The sequence below is a fragment of the Mesoplodon densirostris genome, chromosome X (assembly GCF_025265405.1).
Source record: "Mesoplodon densirostris isolate mMesDen1 chromosome X, mMesDen1 primary haplotype, whole genome shotgun sequence".
Lineage (NCBI taxonomy): Eukaryota > Metazoa > Chordata > Mammalia > Artiodactyla > Ziphiidae > Mesoplodon > Mesoplodon densirostris.
The window spans coordinates 87,613,907-87,634,776 of NC_082681.1; the positions used below are offsets into that span (position 1 = coordinate 87,613,907).

At 40.0% G+C, this 20,870-nt stretch overlaps 1 protein-coding gene and 1 pseudogene across 1 annotated transcript in view; both read right to left on the reverse strand.

Annotated features, from left to right (window-relative positions):
• Positions 1 to 2,874: 2,874 nt before the first annotated feature.
• LOC132481686 (UPF0711 protein C18orf21 homolog) lies at positions 2,875 to 9,087 on the reverse strand (annotated as a pseudogene).
• Positions 9,088 to 12,555: 3,468 nt separating this feature from the next.
• LOC132481687 (elongator complex protein 1-like) overlaps positions 12,556 to 20,870 on the reverse strand; it is a 44,087-nt gene continuing 35,772 nt past the window's right edge. Inside the window, exon 13 of the mRNA XM_060086517.1 lies at positions 12,556 to 14,200. Within this exon, the coding sequence (XP_059942500.1) occupies positions 14,142 to 14,200 (59 nt within the window). The 3' untranslated portion in view covers positions 12,556 to 14,141. The remainder of the gene's footprint in view (positions 14,201 to 20,870) is intronic.

The window sequence follows — 20,870 nt, forward strand, 5'->3', positions numbered from 1 at the left end:
ATAGATGGTAGGTAATTATAAAGGTAAGAACAGATATAAATGAAACAGAAAATAGACAATAGCTTAAATTAACAAGGCAAAAGTTTGGTTTTCTGAAAAAAATTAAAAATCTTGATAAATCCCTAGCAAGACTGACTAAGAAAATTGCCAGTATCTACAATAAATGACCTTATGGATGTCACATGAATAATGACAGAATATTATGAACAAATTTATGACAATATATCCAATAACTTAAATGAAATAGAAAAATTTCTTGAAAAACGAAACTTACCCAAACTGGCATAAGATGAAATAAAAAATAAGAGTAGTTCTATAACTTTTGAAGACATTGAGTTTGATATCATAATCTTTTCCTCAAATAGCACTCCAGAAACAAATAATTAGCTGGTGAATTCTATCAAACGTTTATTAAATAAACAATACCAACCCTACCAAACCTTCTCAAAAAACAGATGAAGAGATAACTCCCATCTTGTTTTTATGAGGTCAGGAGAATCCTGAAACCAAAACCTGACAGAGACGTACCCACCCCACCCCCCCAAAAAAATTCAGTAACCAATAACCCTCATTAACATAGATGTAAGGTTTTTCCACAAAATATCTGTAATCCAAATCCAACAATATATGAAAAGGACAATGCATTTTGACCAACTGAGGATTATCTCAGAAATGTAAATTTTAGCATTCAATTATCAATCAATGTAACACGTCATATCAACAGAATAAAGGAGAAAAGGAATCAACTCAATAGGTGCAGAAAGAACATCTTACAAAATTCAACATCCATATATATAAGAACTCTCAGCAAACCAGAAGTAGAGGGAAACCCCCTCAACCTGATAAAGGCATCTATAAAAATCCTAATGTTAACATCATACTTAATGATGACATAGTTGTTGCTTTCCCCCCGACACTGGGAACACGCAAGGATGTGCACGCTCTTTTTTTCCTAAAAAAAAAAAACCAAAAAACAAACAAAAAAAACTGTAAATAAGTATTTAACTCTAGCTTGCTGGTTTGCTTTTCATTGTGGCACGGGTTAGCAGTTCCAAAACCAATTTTTGTATTGAAGACTTGAAGAAAAGAATAAATACATTGAGAACAATGGGAAGAAGGAGCTACAAATACAGAAAGTGAGAAGCATGCATTACATACAGCCTGCAGTTTTTGACTGGAAGTGCATGTATCAGTTTTAAAACATGGTTTTTAACACTGACAAAAATAAATATCCGTGTCTATGTTTTAATAGAGATAGAAATAGACAGAGATATACAAGCACACATGTGTTTTCTAAGACCCCTTAGAAAACTTAGGTCTTAGGAACTAAGACCCCTTGGAGAAATGACAGATTGCAGGGCTGGAACAGGAAAAGTACAGGGGGGAGCCTGGAACATCTGATTGAATCAGCTAGGGAAGCAAGTGCTCAGGGAGTGACTGGGTCATGCCAAATTACACAGGAGTTATGATGAAGGGGCTCAGGCTAGACAAACCTGGAACAATTTGAATGTCAAAATAACTATTCATAGATTATAGTTATAGTTAGTGTTTATAACTAAACAATATATTATATCCCATTGAATAATAAAAGTACGTATGAGGCCATACTGATATAAATAAACCAGTGAACAGATAAATGAATGGGGAGGAAAAGAAAGGCCTTTCTCACCATAATATGCCAAGAAAAGGGGTAGGTGAGAAAGAGAGAGAGAGGGAGAGAGGGAGAGAGAGAAAGAAAAAGGAAGGAGGGAAGGAAGGAGGGAAAGAAGGAAGGAAGGAAAGAAGAAAGAAGGAAAGAAAATAGAATTAAGAAATCAACTGATACTAAAATTAGTAGGTGAGAGTTTGATGAAGAACAAGATATTTGCAGTCTTTGTATTTATTAATTACAAAGGAAAATAAAAACTTTATATTGGACAAACCTGGTGGAACCACCTTACCTTAGTAATCAAAATGAACATCATGAATATTGGGACAAACCAGCATCATGGACCTTTTGACCTGATGCTGAGAAAGACACATCACCTCACTGATACTCCCACCAAAAATGCATAACCCAATTTTTTTCAACATTTCTAAATGAGCTAAATAGACAGGTGGAAAACAACCCTAGCTTATTTAAAACAAAACAACAACAACAACAACAACAAAAACCCATACCTGTGTTGTTCCTGAAAATATGTAAGATAGCTAAAGTAAAAGTTAACATTTTGAAATAATTTTAAACCCAGAAATAAGTCTGTACTAAAATAAATTAAACTGTCTCCTAGGGTGAAATATTACTACAGGAACAATAGCAAGTAATAAAAATGAAAATTTCTTGAAAATATATTTGCACTCTTTATCTTATTAGATCATCTATAATTAAGATTATCCTGGATACTTTTACACCCCAAATAGGGATAATCTTCAGATTTCACTAGTGTATAGTTATGCAGATGTTTGTAGGAGAATAAGGACACACTGGTTTTCTCAATTAGCAATCAGGCTATTGATCCCCCGAAGAAATCCTTCCAAGTGAGTAGACACACTTATAAAGGTCTCAATTTCCCTTTGAAAGAAAATGATAATAGTGAAAACTGATGAGAAAAGAAAAAAATAATAAGAATACCAGTAATACCTGCTTATGAATTTACTATTGACCAGCACTTTCACATACTTTTTTTGATCTCACAACCAACCCTTGAGGTGGGTAGGTTTCAGTTATTCATTCCAATGAGGTTTTTATTTCCCACAAGTGCCAAGGATGCCAAGAAAAGTTTGTCCTTGGATTTGGTTTCCGTGTATTCAGAAAATAAATAAAAGTCAAACAAGTCGTTTGACTGACTAGCTTTAGTTCAGAAATAGCATTAGACATTTCTCAAAATCCCTTCTTTACAGAGGAGACAAGAAATGTCTGAAATCCACTTTGGATTCTTTTGGAATTCTTTCTGACTAAGCAGCATTTTTAGTTAAGAGAAGTGTTTCTTTGTTTTGCTCACATCCTTTGAGGAGCAAATGGGTATTGACTGTCCAGATGTAGGTGCTTTGAAAACCAGGCTGGGCTCTTGCCATTGCAACCAGACTTGCAGAACTCGGAGCTTTAGTCTCCTGTGTCTTCCTGCAAGGGTTAAATCTGAGGAGTGGTGGAATTGTTTCTCATCACCTATAGGAAGCTTCTACTTTTCCCATTATTTTACTGGTTACTGTTCTGTTGCATATTTTACAAGTAATCAACAAAATAGTTTTGGAGCCTTTGAACTTCATAATTTTTGCTTCTTTAAAACTGAGTGCTTGCTTCTCAATTAATAAGTATCTGTATTTGGGGGTGTTGGTTTAGCCTTGGGCTGGAGGCACATTCCAGCTTTATCCAGCACCTGCAGCTGCAAGCAGTATGGACATGCTTCTTCAAAATTCTGTGAGGAACTCCAGGCCAAGAAGCAGCAGCAGGTGTGACCCAGGCAGGTATCTTGCAGTTTCAGCTGAAACCTGATGACAGCCCCATCGTGGATTTTATTGTGAAGAAACGCCAGCCAAACCCCAATGGAGTGACACTGCACAAAATAAGTGGCCTAAACTCTTCTAAAATGTCAAGAGCAAGAAACTAAAAGAAAGGGGGTAGAACTGTTCCCTATTGAAGGAGTAAGTGCTAGGTATGAACCTGGGCTGGATCTTGAACTAGGAAATATTAACTATAAAGGACATTATTCGGACAATTGATGAAATTGGATTATGGACTGCATATATGTGTGTGTATGTGTATGCCTATAATTATATGAGCCTGGAGAAGGATATAGACTAAGTTGTTAACATTGGTTATTTGGGGAAAAGTGGGGGTTGAGGATGAAGGGGGAAAATACCACACTTTACTTATTTTTCTTTTAACTTTATTGGAGTAGAGTTGCTTTACAATGTTGTGTTAGTTTCTGCTGTACAGCAAAGTGAATCAGTTTTACGTATACATATATCCCCTCTTTTTTTAGATTTCTTTCCCATTTAGGTCACCACTGAGCCCTGGGTAGAGTTCTCTGTGCTATACAGTAGGTTCTCATTAGTTATATATTTTATACACAGTAGTGTATATATGTTAATCCCAATCTCCCAATTCACCCCACCTCTCCTTCCCCCCTTGGTATCCATACGTTTATTTTCTACACCTGTGTCTCTATTTCTGCTTTGCAAATAAGTTCATCTGTACCATTTTTCTAGATTCCACATATAAGCGATATTATACGATATTTGTTTTTCTCTTTCTGACTTACTTCACTCCGTATGACAGTCTCTAGGTCTATCCACGTCTCTGCAAATGGCACCATTTCGTTCTTTTTTATGGCTGAGGAACATTCCATTGTATATATGTACCACATCTTCTTTATCCATTCCTGATGGACATTTAGGTTGCTTCAAAATTAAATTATATTTAAATTCTATTTCATTATTACAAAATAAAAAATGTTTTCAAGGTACCATATTCAACATTTCTTCCCTTCTTTAGTGGACTCAATGAAGGAGGTTAACAACAGCATTCAGGAGCAGAAGGCACCACCATGAAGTGGTTGCGAGCCACGGACACTGTATAGCAAGCAACAGATGGCGCAGAGCACTTAAGAACAGTTCAGACAGGGTTCAGAGCTCAGAGGCCCTACTTGCTCACCAGTTGTGTGACCTCAAGACAAATTCTTCAGGCCCTCCGAGCCCACTCTTCTCTAAAATAGGCAAGCAGTCCCTTCTAGAGCGTCCATGTGAGGAATAAATAGGTTATTGTATGTATCATGGCTGGCACATGGAAAGCATTGGCCACATGGCAGTGTTTTGTTTTATGATGCTTACAAAGCTTCAGAGAATTTTAGAGGACAGATCAGGTGGAAAGTTAATCATTTACCTTCCAGGGAGAGTCTCTTAGGGTTCAGGACAGGAGCAATGCTTCAGACTCCTGTGACTTTGGACTCCAGCCACAATTCAGAAACCTGGAAATAAAGAGGTCCATTGTGTGTTAGTCTTTCTCAGCCCAGAAATTAAAGTAATAACCCCCTTGCCTCAGGGCAATGCAAAGGGTACAACTGCAAAGTTAGCAGAAGACACTTCTGATTTAATCTCAGTATCACCACTCCAGCTAGTGATACCCCACACCTCACCAAAAGCACCCAACATTTCTTCACTTCCACAATCACTGTCTATTAATTGCAGCTTCTATCCAGTGCACATCATGGTCCCCTAAGTGTCATACCCTTATTCCGGCTAACTTACTCTCTCTTTCAGGGGAGGAAGAACCTCATGGTTGTCTAATCTTAACCCAAGAACTTCCCCTGCCTCACTCTGATCTCCTTGAAACTTTTTTTTTTTTTACAAGGCCCAGACATAGAAGTCTCTGCAGGCGGGTCATATCTTAAGAGAGTACCGGGATATTTTCAAGCTGGTTATGCAGTCACCACTTCCCAAGAGCTTATAGAAACCAATCTCCTTCCTGAAGTCAAGTCAGCACAACTAGCTAAACTTAGAGACTTGACTCGAGCCAGTCAGCTAGCAAGGGATAAAAGGGCTAACATAGACATGGCAGCAGATAAACCTTTGGGGTGCTTCATGATTTTTGTCATGCTATGGAAACAACACTTTTAACTTTTATGTCAGATGTCTTGCTCCTTCCCAAGAATTTAGATGTGATTAATCTGGAAGTTCATACTAGGGAACAAACCCGTGAGGCAAAAGGAAACGTTTTGGCTGACCACTATGCTAAAGAGGCTGCCCTCACTCAAGTTTGATCGGTTCAACAAGTTAAAGACAATCTGGTTAACTCTGGATCATTTCTTTGAAACCTTGCACAAACTTCAATCACAAGCCCCAGACTCTTGTAAAAATACATTGGGAGAAATCTGGACATGACTCCCAATTACGTGGATTATGGAGACACCTAGATGGCTGCTTGGTCTCTCTAAACACTCTAAAATGGAGCTTGGTGAAAAAATTTGCACACCATGGCCTACCACAGTGAAGCAACTTGAAAATCATTCTGGGACATCATAGGGAAATTTTAAATCGGTTGGCAGAGGGATGTCCCCAGTGCCTGTTGTACCTGCTTGCCACCCTAAATTCCAGCTTCTGTGAAAGGACTAAAATCAGAGATTTAAGAGGATGTAAGAAATCTTACCTTTGCTGGTTTCTCTGTTGCAAGTGGTAACCACGTCATGTGTATATCCATGTATTCAGTCATTTACTCAACAAATACTTGCTGAGCACCTAATGTTTGTGTCTCATCCTATTCTGGGAAGTAGAGATAGAGTGGTGAGCGAGAGAGACCAAGTTCCTGCTCTCAGAAATTTACATTCTGTTAGGGGGAGAAAATAAAACATAAACACAAGACACACTTTCAGACAAATGGGTAAAGGGATGGAAAGTGACTAGTTATCTCACTATACTTAGGGGGTTGAGGGACATGTGACATTTGAACTCAGTGCTAAATGACAAGAAGGAGACAGCCATATGAAAATCTGAAGAATTAATTGCCAGGCATCTGAGAAGGGAGTGAGTTTGGTGTGTTTTACAAACAGAACAAGATCCCAGGTGGTGATTCTGTAGTGAACATAGTGGAGAGTGGTTGGGGATGAGGTCCAAGAAATAGTCAGGTATCTGATGACTCACGGCCTTGTAGGCCAAGGAGATGGATTGAATTTTATTCTTAGAGTAAAGAGAAGCCATTATAGGATTTTATGCCAGCAAGTGATAGGAGCCAATCTGGGCTTTGGGACAGTCACACTGTCTGCTTTGTGGAGAGCAGATTGTTCCTGGCCATAGCAGATATTGCCACTTGCCCACACCAACAGTCATTATCCCCTCCCTCATTTCTTGCCAGCCACTTTGCTGTCTGGAACAAAATATTACATTCAAAAGTGTTGGAAGTGATTCCTGGGAATGCAGCTTAAGTGGAATTTACTCAGTGAGAAGAGCTCCTATTTTTGCCTTTTGCATTACTATTTTCTTCAGGTACACAACTTTGGCTGGAATTTGGCATGATGGCTGGAATTCTAGTGGCCACTTTGGATCATGATGGGACCCTGAGGCTTGAATCCATGTGCACAGGTGGTGGAAGAGAAAGATCGTTACCTGGGTCCGTCATGACTTTATGGAGCCTTCATAACTGCCCTGAACTGGCAATCTCCTGGAGTGGCAAATCTTCTTTTATGTGAGAGAGAAAGGAAAAAACAACTTTTTATTTGCTTTAGCCATTATTGTGCACAGCCAAAGCCACTCAATACTGATACAAGAGTGGAATCAAGGAGTCCAGTCTAGGAAGCTATTATAGTAATCCAGGCAAGAGAAGAGGGTGCCTTTGGGTGAGAGTGATAGCCTTGGATTTGGGGAACAGTGATCTAATGCTAGATATAACCTGAAGGTAGAGTCAATAGGATAATGTCAAAGATTGGATGTATGGTGAATGACGGTAGCATTTACTGAGACAGGGGAGACGTAGAGAGCAGTAAACTGTGTGGAAAATCAAGAGTTCCATTTTGAACTTGCCAATTCCCTGATGTCTTGTCTATGGGGGATGCTGGGGAGGCACTTAGATATGGTAGAGGTAGAGTGAGAGGTAAAGATTTGGAAGTTAAGAGGATAGTATTTTTTTTTATCTGTAAACACTTTATTTTGTATCTCTTAAAGATAAGGGCTAAATTCTTCCTCCTAAATATCAAACCCATCCACTTCCCTCCAAATCCCATTATCACCATTCTAGTTTCAGACCACCGCTGTCTTGTGCACAAATTACTTACATGACATTCTAGCTTGCCTTTCTTCCTTTGGGCTTGTTTACACTCCAATCTACTCTCTACACTGGAGTATTCCAACTTTTTCTTCTCTTCAACAGTATTACTGAATTTTTTTAAATATGCACCCTAATATGTGCATATTTACTAACCACATATATTTAGTAATACATTCTAATATGCAAGGACATAATAAAGTTGTTGATTGCTTCCTGTCTTGTTCTCACCCCCTCCCCCTTTTATCATTTGGGGGAGTGGAGTGTGGGAAGAGAGTGCAGCAGGAAGCTGAGAGGCTGAAGTGGGTGGGTTCCTATGTCCTTGGGACCTTGCTTTCCTAAGCCCAGCATCTCAGATCAAGTCGACAACAGGGCACCAACCAATGTCCTGGAAGTTTCAGCCAGCCTGTGTAAAGAATTGTCCCCAATGATGATTAAACTAGAGTGGGACATGACCACCAGGTGGAACCACAACACAAATGAGACAAAGATGGACTTGGTTCTCAGTCAGATGCCCAAATCCCTGGCTGCCTAGCTCTGCCAAGTTCCACTGTAATGCATTGGATGTTTTTTCGTTTTGTTTTGTTTAGTTTTGTTTTTGTATTTTGTTTTGGCTGCACTGGGTCTTCGTTGCTGTGTGCGGGCTTCCTCTCGTTGTGGCGAGCTGTGGCTACCCTTCGTTGAGGTGCGCGGGCTTCTCCATGCAGTGGCTTCTCTTGTTGTGGAGCATGGGCTCTAGGCACACAGGCGTCAGTAGTTGTGGCCCACGGGCTTAGTTCCTCCACAGCATGTGGGATCTTCCCAGACCAGGGCTTGAACCCGTGTCCCCTGCATCGGCAGGCGGACTTTTAATCACTGCACCACCAGGGAAGTCCCCGGGTTGTTTTTTTTTTTTTTTTTTTAAAAACTCCATTTTGTCAGGATTTTACTGTGCACAGTGAAATAGAAATCTTAAAGAAATGAGATTTAAAAATATAAACAATTTTACAAGTTCCTTTCTACAACTGAATGGACTTCAACATACAGTTCCTTGGTACACACACACACACACACACACACACACACACACACAATTGCATTGTAAATAATGTTTAATACCTTTCGTTTTTAATAGTTTTCATTTATTTATTTGGCTGCTTGAGATCTTAAGTTGCAGTACTTCGGATCTTCGTTGAGGCATGTGGGATCTTTCGTTGTGGCACGGGCTTCTCTCTAGTGGTGGCGTGTGGGTTTTTCTCTCTGTAGTTATGGCTGCGGGCTCCAGGGCGTGTGGACTCTGTAGTTTGCGGCATGCAGGCTCTCTCATTGAAGCGCACGAGTTCGGTAGTTGTGGCATGCAGGCTTACTTGTCCCATGATCCCGGGATCTTAGTTTCCCAACCAGGGATCGAACCCGCGTCCCCTGCATTGGAAGGCGGATTCTTTACCACTGGACCAGCAGGGAAGTCACTCATTTTCAATAATTTTAAAACCTATTTATTTTTTATTATTTAATAATTTACATTATTAATACCTTTTTAACATCTTCACTGGAGTGTGATTGCTTTACAATACTGTGTTAGTTTCTGCTGTATAACAAAGAGAATCAGCTATGAGTATACATATATCCCCATATCTCCTCCCTCTTGCATCTCCCTCCCATGCTCACGATCCCACCCCTCTAGGTGGTCACAAAGCACCGAGCTGATCTCCCTGTGCTATGTGGCTGCTTCCCTCTAGCCATCTCTTCTACATTTGGTAGTGTATATATGTCCATGCCACTCCCTCACTTCGTCCCAGCTTACCCTCCCCCATCCCTGTGTCCTCAAATCCATTCTCTACATTTGCATCTTTATTCCTGTCCTGCCCCTAGGTTCTTCAGAACCGTTTTTTTTTTTTTTTTAGATTCCATACATATGTGTTAGCATACGGTATATGTTTTTCTCTTTCCAACTTACTTCATGCTGTATGACAGACTCTAGGTCCATCCACCTCACTACAGAAAACTCAATTTCGTTTCTTACTATGGCTGAGTAATATTCCATTGTACATATGTGCCACATCTTCTTTATCCATTCATCTGTCAATGGACACTTAGGTTGCTTCCAAGTCCTGGCTATTGTAAACAGAGCTGCAATGAACATTGTGGTACATGACTCTTTTGGAATTATGGTTTCCACAGGGTATATGCTCAGTTGTGGGATTGCTGGGTCGTGTGGTTGCTCTATTTTTAGTTTTTTGAGGAACCTCCATACTGTTCTCCATAGTGGCTGTATCAATTTACATTCCCACCAACAGTGCAAGAGGGTTCCCTTTTCTCCACACCCTCCCCAGCATTTATTGTTTGTAGATTTTTTGATGATGGCCATTCTGACCAGTGTGAGGTGATACCTCATTGTAGTTTTGATTTGCATTTCTCTAATGACTAGTGATGTTGAACATCTTTTCATGTGTTTGTTGGCAACCTGTATCTCTTCTTTGGAGAACTGTCTGTTTAGGTCTTCTGCCCATTTTTGGATTGGGTTGTTTGTTTTCTTGATACTGTGCTGCATGAGCTGCTTGTATATTTTGGAGATTAATCCTCTGTCAGTTGCTTCGTTTGCAAATATTTTCTCCCATTCTGAGGGTTGTCTTTTGAGCTTGTTTATGGTTTCCTTTGCTGTGCAAAAGATTTTAAGTGTCATTAGGTCCCAATTGTTTATTTTTGTTTTTATTTCCATTTCTCTAGGAGGTGGGTCAAAAAGGATCTTCCTGTGATATATGTCATAGCGTGTTCTGCCTTATGTTTTCCTCTAAGAGTTTCATACTGTCTGGCCTTACATTTATTTCTTTAATCCATTTTGAGTTTATTTTTGTGTACGGTGTTAGGGAGTGTTTTAATTTCATTCCTTTACATGAAGCTGTCCTGTTTTCCCAGGACCAATTATTGAAGAGGCTGTCTTTTCTCCATAGTACATTCTTGCCTCTTTTGTCAAAGATAAGATGACCATATGTGCGTGGGTTTATCTCTGGGCTTTCTATTCTGTTCCACTCCTCTATATTTCTGTTTTTGTGCCAGTACCATACTGTCTTGATTACTGTAACTTTGTAGTATAGCCTGAAATCAGGGGGCCTGAATCCTCCAGCTCCGTTTTTCTTTCTCAAAATTGCTTTGGCTATTCGGGGTCTTTTGTGTTTCCATACAAATTGTGAAATTTTTTGTTTTAGTTCTGTGAAAAATGCCATTGGTAGTTTGATAGGGATTGCATTGAGTCTGTAGATTGCTTCGGGTAGTATAGTCATTTTCACAGTGTTGATTCTTCCAACTCAAGAACATTGTATATCTCTCAATCTGTTTGTATCATCTTTAATTTCTTTCATCTGTGTCTCATAGTTTTCTGCATACAGGTCTTTTGTCTCCTTACATAGGTTTATTCCTAGGTATTTTATTCTTCTGTTGCAATAGTAAATGGGAGTTTTTTCTTAATTTCTCTTTCATATTTTTCATCATTAGTGTATAGGAATGCAAGAGATTTCTGTGCCTTTATTTTGTATCCTGCTACTTTACCAAATTAACTCTTAGTAGTTTTCTGGTAGCATCTTTACAATTCTCTATGTACAGTATCATGTCATCTGCAAACAGTGACAGTTTTACTCCTTTTCTGATTTGGATTCCTTTTATTTATTTTTCTTGTCTCACTCCAAAACTACGTTGAATAATACTGCTGAGCGTCAGCAAACTTGTCTTGTTCCTGATCTTAGTGGAAATGTTTTCAGTTTTCACCACTGAGAATGATGTTGGCTGTGGGTTTGTCATATATGGCCTTTATTAGGCTGAGTTAAGTTCCCTCTATGCCTATTTTCTGGACGGTTTTTATCATCAGTGGGTGTTGAATTTTGTCAAAAGCTTTTTCTCATCTATTGAGATTAACATATGCTTTTTATCCTTCAATTTGTTAATATGGTGTATCACATTGATTGATTTGCGTATTTTGAAGAATCCTTGCATTCCTGGGATAAACCCCACTTGATCATGGTGTATGATCCTTTTAATGTGCTGTTGGATTCTGTTTGCTAGTGTTTAGTTGAGGATTCTCGCATCTATGTTCATCAGTGATATTGGCCTGTAGTTTTCCTTTTCTGTAACATCTTTGTCTGGCTTTGGTATCAGGGTGATGGTGGCCTCATAGAATGAGTTTGGGAGTGTTCCTCCCGCTGCTATATTTAGGAAGAGTTTGAGAAGGATAGATGTTAGCTCTTCTCTAAATGTTTGACAGAATTCGCCTGTGAAGCCATCTGGTCCCGGGCTTTTGTTTGTTGGAAGATTTTTAATCACATTTTCAATTTCAGTGCTTATGAGGGATCCATTTATACTTTCTATTTCATCCTGGTTCAGCTCTCGGGAGGTTGTGCTTTTCTAAGAATTGTGCCATTTATTCCAGTGTGCATTTTATTGGCATATAGTTACTTGTAGTAATTTCTCATGATACATTGTATTTCTGCAGTGTCAGGTTTTTCCTGTCCTAATTCTGTTGAATTGAGTCTTCTCCCTTTTTTCTATGATGAGTCTGGCTAATGGTAAATGAATTTTTTTTATCTTGTCAAGGAGCGAGCTTTTTTTTTATTGACCTATGCTATCGTTTCCTTCATTTCTTTTTCATTTATATCGGATTGGATCTTTTTTTTTTTACATCTTTATTGGAGTATAATTGCTTTACAGTGGTGTGTTAGTTTCTGTTTATAACAAAGTGAATCAGTTATACATATACATTTCCCATATCTCTTCCCTCTTGCATCTCCCTCCCTCCCACCCTCCATATCCCACCCCTCTAGGTGGCCACAAACCACTGAGGTGATCTCCCTGTGCTATGCGGCTGCTTCCCACTAGCTATCTATTTTACATTTGGTAGTGTATATATGTCCATGTCTCTCTCTCACTTTGTCACAGCTTACCCTTCCCCCTCCCCATATCCTCAAGTCCGGCTGGGCCCGTGAGCCATGGCCGTTGAGCCTGCACGTCCGGAGCCTGTGCTCCGTAATGGGAGAGGCCACAACAGTGAGAGGCCCGTGTACTGAAGAAAAAAAAAAAAAAAACTTCTCTCGGATTGGATCTTTATGATTTCTTCCCTTCTGCTAACTTTGGGGTTTTTTTGTTCTCCTTTCTCTAGCTGCTTTAGGTGAAAGGTTCGGTTGTTTATTAGAGATGTCTCTTGAGTTAGGACTGTACTGATATAAACGTTCCTCTTAGAACTGCTTTTGCTGCATCCTATAGGTTTGGGGTCATCGTGTTTTCATTGTCATTTGTTTCTAGGTAATTTTGATTTCCTCTTTGATTTATTCAGGGATCTCTTGGTAATTTAGTAGTGTATTGTTTAGCCTCCATGTGTTTGTATTTTTTACAGTTTCTTTCCTGTAATTGATATCTAGCCTCATAGTGTTGTGGTCGGTAAAGATACCTGATACGATTTCAATTTTCTTAAATATACCAAGGCCTGATTTGTGACCTAAGATACGATCTGTCCTGGAGAATGTTCCAAGAGCACTTGAGAACTGTTTTCTGTTGTTTTTGGATGGAATGTCCTATAAATATCAATTAAGTCCATCTTGTTTAATGTGTCATTTAAAGCTTGTCTTTCCTTATTTATTTTCATTTTGCATGATCTGTCCATTGGTCAAAGTGGGGTGTTAAAGTCCCCTACTATTATTGTGTTACTGTCAATTTCCCCTTTAATGGCTGTTAACATTTGCCTTATGTATTGTGGCGCTCCTATATTGGGGGCATAAATATTTACAATTGTTATATCTTCTTCTTGGATCGATCCCTTGATCATTAAGTAGTGTCCTTCTTTGTCTCTTCTAATAGTCTTTATTTTAAAGTCTATGTTGTCTGATATGAGAATTGCTACTCCAGCTTTCTTTTGATTTCCATTTGCATGGAATATCTTTTTCCATCCCCTCACTTTCACTCTGTATTATGTGTCCCTAGGTCTGAAGTGGGTTTCTTGTAGGCAGCATACATATGCATCCTGTGTTTGTATCCATTCAGCCATATGCCTTTTGGTTGGAGCATTTAATCCACTCACATTTAAGGTAATTATCAATATGTATGCTCCTGTTACCATTTTTTTTAACTGTTTTGGGTTTCTTATTGTCAGGGTTTTTCTCCTCTTTGATTCCTGTCTAGAGAAGTTCCTTTAGCATTTGTTGTAAAGCTAGTTTGGTGATCCTGAATTCTTTTAGCTTTTGCTTGTCTGTAAAGGTTTTGATTTCTCCATCGCATCTGAATGAGATTCTTGCTGGGTAATCTTGGTTGTAGGTTTTTCCTTTTCATAACTTTAAATATGTGCTGCTATAGGCTGGAAGATGGCGGAAGAGTAAGATGCGGAGATCACCTTCCTCCCCACAGATACATCAGAAATTCATCTACACGTGGAACAACTCCTACAGAACACCTACTGAACGCTGGCAGAAGACCTCAGACCCCCGAAAAGGCAAGAAACTCCCCACGTACCTGGGTAGGGCAAAAGAAAAAAGAATAAACAGAGACAAAAGGATAGGGACGGGACCTGCACCAGTGGAGGGAGCCGTGAAGGAGGAAAGGTTTCCACACACTAGGAAGGCCCCTTCGCGGGCGGAGACTGCAGGTGACGGGTGGGGGGAAGCTTCGGAGTAGTGGAGGAGAGCACAGCAACAGGGGTGTGGAGGGCAAAGTGGATAGATTCCCGCAAAGAGGATCAGTGCCGACCGGCACCCACCAGCCCGAGACGCTTGTCTGCTAGGCCGCTGGGGCGGACAAGGCTGGGAGCTGAGGCTCGGGCTTCAGTCGGAGAGCAGGGAGAGGACTGGGGTTGGCAGCATGAACACAGCCTGAAGGGGTTAGTGCACCACGGCTAGCCGGGAGGGCGTCCGGGAAAATGTCTGGACCTGCCAAAGAGGCAAGAGACTTTTTCTTCCCTCTTTGTTTCCTGGTGTGCAAGGAGAGGGGATCAAGAGCGCCGCTTAAAGGAGCTCCAGAGATGGGCGCGATCCGCGGCTAAAAGTGCGGACCCCAGACACGGGCGTGGGACGCTGGGGCTGCTGCTGCTGCCGCCGCCAAGAGGCCTGTGTGAGAGCGCAGGTCACTGTCCACGCCCCCTTTCTGGGGAGCCTGTGCAGCCCGCCACTGCCGGGGTCCCGGCATCCAGGGGCGGCTTCCCCGGGAGAGCACACGGCACGCCTCGGGCTGGTGAAACGTGACTCCGGCCTCCGCCACCGCAGGCTCGCCCCACACTCCATACCCCTCCCTCCCCCCGGCCGGAGTGAGCCAGAGTCCCCGAAGCAGCTGCTCCTTTAACCCCGTCCTGTCTGAGCGAAGAACAGACGCCCTCCGGCAATCTACACGCAGAGGCTGGGCCAAATCCAAAGCTGAGACCCGGGAGCTGTGAGAATAAAGAAGAGAAAGGGAAATCTCTCCCAGCAGCCTCAGTAGCAGCAGATTAAAGCTCCACAATCAACTTGATGTACCCTGCAATTGTGGAATACGTGAATAGACAACGAATCATCCCAAATTGAGGAGGTGGACTCTGAGAGCAAGATTTATGATTTTTTCCCCCTTTTCCTCTTTTTGTGAGTGTGTATGTGTATGCTTCTGTGTGAGATTTTGTCTGTACAGCTTTGCTTCCACCATTTGTCCTAGGGTTCTATCCGTCCGTTTTTTATTTTAATACCTTTATTTATTTTATCTTTATTTTATTTTACTTTATCTTTTCTTCCTTCCTTCCTTCCTTCCTTCTGTCCTTCCCTCCTTTAGACAACGAATCATCCCAAATTGAGGATGTGGACTTTGAGAGCAAGATTTATGATTTTTTTCCCATTTTCCTCTTTTTGTAAATGTGTATGTGTATGCTTCTTTGGGAGATTTTCTCTGTATAGCTTTGCTTCCACCATTTTTCCCAGGGTTCTATCCGTCTGGTTTTTTTGTTTGTTTGTTTTTCTTTCCTTTCTCAATAATTATTTTTATATTAATAACTAATGTATTTTATCATACTTTACTCTATTTTACTTTATCTTCTCTCTATCTTTTTTTCCTACCTTCCCTCCTTCCTCCCTCCCTCCCTCTCTCCTTTCTTTCTTTCTTTCCTTCTCTCTTTCTTTCCACTTCTACTATTTCTTTCTTTCTACTTTTTCGCCCTTTTATTCTGAGCCGTGTGGATGAATGGTTCTTGGTGCTGCAGCCAGGAGTCAGTGCTGGGCCTCTGAGGTGGGAGAGCCAACTTCAGGACACGGGTCCACAAGACACCTCCCAGCTCCACATAATATCAAATGGCTAAAATCTCCCAGAGATCTCCATCTCAACACCAGCACCCAGCTTCACGCAATGACCAGCATGCTACAGTGCTGGACACCCTATGCCAAACAACTAGCAAGAGAGGAATACAACACCACCCATTAGCAGAGAGGCTGCCTAAAATCATAATAAGTAGACAGACACCTGAAAACACACCACCAGACGTGGACCTGCCCACCAGAAAGACAAGATCCAGCCTCATCCACCAGAACACAGGCACCAGTCCCCTCTCCCAGGAAGCCTATGCCACCCACTGAACCAACCTTAGCCACTGGGGACAGACACCAAAAACAAAAGGAACTACGAACCTGCAGCCTGCAAAAAGGAGACCCCAAACACAGTAAGATAAGCAAAATGAAAAGACAGAAAAACACACAGCAGGTGAAGGAGCAAGACAAAAACCCACCAGACCTAACAAATGAAGAGGAAATAGACAGTCTACCTGAAAAAGAATTCAGAATGATGATAGTAAAGATGATCTAAAATCTTGGAAATAGAATAGACAAAATGCCAGAAACAGTTAACAAGGACCTAGAAGAACTAAAGGTGAATCAAGCAACGATGACCAACACAATAAATGAAATTAAAAATACTCTAGATGGGATCAATAGCAGAATAACTGAGGCAGAAGAACGGATAAGTGAGGTGGAAGATAAAATAGTGGAAATAACTGCTGCAGAGCAGAATAAAGAAAAAAGAATGTAAAGAACTGAGGACAGTCTCAGAGACCACTGGGACAACATTAAATGCACCAACATTCGAATTATAGGGGTTCCAGAAGAAGAAGAGAAAAAGAAAGGGACTGAGAAAATATTTGAAGAGATTATAGTTGAAAACTTCCCTAATATGGGAAAGGAAATAGTTAATCAAGTCCAGGAGGCACAGAGAGTCCCATACAGAATAAATCCAAGGAGAAATACGCCAAGACAAATATTAATCAAACTGTCAAAAATTAAACACAAAGAAAACATATTAAAGGCAGCAAGGGAAAAACAACAAATAACTCACAAGGGAATCCCCATCAGGTTAAGAGCTGATCTCTCAGCAGAAACTCTACAAGCCAGAAGGGAGTGGCAGGACATATTTAAAGTGATGAAGGAGAAAAACCTGGAAATGAGATTACTCTACCCAGCAAGGATCTCATTTAGATTTGATGGAGAAATTAAAACCTTTACAGACAAGCAAAAGCTGAGAGAGTTCAGCACCACCAAACCAGCTTTACAACAAATGCTAAAGGAACTTCTCTAGGCAGGAAACAGAACAGAAGGAAAATACCTATAATAACGAACCCAAAACAATTAAGAAAATGGGAATAGGAACACACATATCGATAATTACCTTAAATGTAAATGGACTAAATGCCCCTTCCAAAAGACACAGATTGGCTGAATGGATACAAAAACAAGACCCATATATATGCTGTCTACAAGAGACACACTTCAGACCTAGAGACACATACAGACTGTATGTGTCACATAAGGGGATGGAAAAAGATATTCCATGCAAATGGAAATCAAAAGAAAGCTGGAGCAGCAATTCTCATATCAGACAAAATAGACTTTAAAATAAAGACTATTAGAAGAGACAAAGAAGGACACTACTTAATGATCAAGGGATCGATCCAAGAAGAAGATTGTAAATATTTATGCACCCAACATAGGAGCACCTCAATACATAAGGCAAATACTAACAGCCATAAAAGGGGAAATCAACAGTGACACACTCATAGTAGGGGACTTCAACATCCCACTTTCACCAATGGACAGATCATCCAAAATGAAAATAAATAAGGAAACACAAGCTTTAAATGACACATTAAACAAGATGGACTTAATTGATATTTATAGGACATTCCATCCAAAAACAACACAATACACATTTTTCTCAAGTGCTCATGGAACATTCTCCAGGATAGATCATATCTTGGGTCACAAATCAAGCCTTGGTAAATTTAAGAAAACTGAAATGGTATCAAGTGTCTTTTCCGACCACAATGCTATGAGACTAGGTATCAATTACAGGAAAAGATCTGTATAGAATACAAACACATGGAGGCTGAACAATACACTACTTAATAATGAAGTGATCACTGAAGAAATCAGAGAGGAAGTAAAAAAAAATACCTAGAAACAAATGACAATGGAGACACGACGACCCAAAACCAATGGGATGAAGCAAAAGCAGTTCTAAGAGGGAAGATTATAGCAATACAATCCCACCTTAAGAAACAGGAAACATCTCGAGTACACAACCTGACCTTGCAACTAAAGCAATTAGAGGAAAAAGAAAAACAATCCCCCAAAGTTAGCAGAAGGAAAGAAATCATAAAGATCAGATCAGAAATAAATCAAAAAGAAATGAAGGAGACGATAGCAAAGATCAATAAAGCTAAAAGCTGGTTCTTTGAGAAGATAAACAAAATTGATAAACCATTAGCCAGACTCATCAAGAAAAAAAGGGAGAAGACTCAAATCAATAGAATTATAAATGAAAAAGGAGAAGTAACAACTGACGCTGCAGAAATACAAAAGATCATGAGAGATTACTACAAGAAACTCTATGCCAATAAAATGGACAACCTGGAAGAAATGGACAAATTCTTAGAAATTCACAACCTGCCAAGACTGAATCAGGAAGAAATAGAAAATATGAACAGACCAATCAGAAGCACTGATATTGAAACTGTGATTAAAAATCTTCCAACAAACAAAAGCCCAGGACCAGATGGCTTCACAGGCGAATTCTATGAAACCTTTAGAGAAGAGCTAACACCTATGCTTCTCAAACTCTTCCAAAATATAGCAGAGGGAGGAACACGCCCAAACTCATTCTACGAGGCCACCAGCACCCTGACACCAAAACCAGGCAAGGATGTCACAAAGAAAGAAAACTACACGCAACTATCACGGATGAACATAGATGCAAAAATCCTCAACAAAATACTAGCAAACAGAATCCAACAGCACATTAAAAGGATCATACACCATGATCAAGTGGGGTTTATTCCAGGAATGCAAGGATTCTTCAATATACGCAAATCCATCAACGTGATACAACACATTAACAAACTGAAGGAGAAAAACCATGTGATCATCTCAATAGATGCAGAGAAAGCTTTTGACAAAATTCAACACCCATTTATGATAAAAACCCTGCAGAAAGTAGGCATAGAGGGAACTTTCCTCAACATAATAAAGGCCATATATGACAAACCAACAGCCAACATCGTCCTCAATGGTGAAAACCTGAAACCATTTGCACTAAGATCAGGAACAAGACAAGGCTGCCCACTCTCACCACTCTTATTCAACATAGTTTTGGATGTTTTAGCCACAGCAAAGAGAGAAGAAAAGGAAATAAAAGGGATCCAAATTGGAAAAGAAGAAGTAATGCTGTCACTGTTTGCAGATGACATGATTCTATACATAGAGAATCCCAGAGATGCTACCAGAAAACTACTAGAGCTAATCAATGAATTTGGTAAAGTAGCGGGATAAAAACTTAATGCACAGAAATCTCTGGCATTCCTGTACACTAATGATGAAAAATCTGAAAGTGAAATCAAGAAAACACTCCTATTTACCACTACAACACAAAGAATAAAATATCTAGGAATAAACCTACCTAAGGAGACAAAAGACCTGTATGCAGAAAATTATAAGACACTGATGAAAGAAATTAAAGATGATACAAATAGATGGAGAGAAATACCATGCTCCTGGATTGGAAGAATCAATATTGTGAAAATGACTCTACTACCCAAAGCAATCTACACATTCAATGCAATCCCCATCAAACTGCCACTGGCATTTTTCACAGAACTAGAACAAAAAAATTCACAATTTGTATGGAAAAACAAAAGACCTGGAATAGCAAAAGCAATCTTGAGAACGAAACACGGAGCTGGAGGAATCAGGCTCCCTGACTTCAGACTATACTACAAAGCTAAAGTAATCAAGACAGTGTGGTACTGGCACAAAAACAGAAAGATAGATCCATGGAACAGGATAGAAAGCACTGAGATAAGCCAATGCACATATGGTCAACTTATCTTTGATAAAGGAGGCAGGAATGTACAGTGGAGAAAGGACAGCCTCTTCAATAAGTGGTGCTGGGAAGACGGGATAGGGACACGTAAAAGTATGAGATTAGATAACTCCCTGACACGATACACAAAAATAAGCTCAAAATGGATTAAAGACCTAAATGTAAGGCCAGAAACTATCAAACTCCTAGAGGAAAACATAGGCAGAACACTCTATGACATAAATCACAGCAAGATCCTTTTGGACCCACCTCCAAGAGAAATGGAAATAAAAACAAAAATAAACAAATGGGACCTAATGAAACTTCAAAGCTTTTGCACAGCAAAGGAAACCATAAACAAGACCAAAAGACAACCCTCAGAATGGGAGAAAATATTTGCCAATGAAGCAACTGACAAAGGATTAATCTCCAACATTTATAAGCAGCTCATACAGCTCAGTAGCAGATAAACAAACAACCCAATCCAGAAATGGGCAGAAGACCTAAATCAACATTTCTCCAAAGAAGATATACAGACTCCCAACAAACACATGAAAGAATGCTCAACATCATTAATCATTAGAGAAATGCAAATCAAAACCACAATGAGGTATCGCCTCACACCAGTCAGAATGGCCATCATCAAGAAATCTAGAAACAATAAATGCTGGAGAGGGTGTGGAGAAAAGGGAACACTCTTGCACTGCTGGTGGGAATGTGAATTGGTACAGCCGCTATGGAGAACACTATGGAGGTTCCTTAAAAAACTACAAATACAACTACCATATGACCCAGCAATCCCACTACTGGGCATATACCCTGAGAAAAC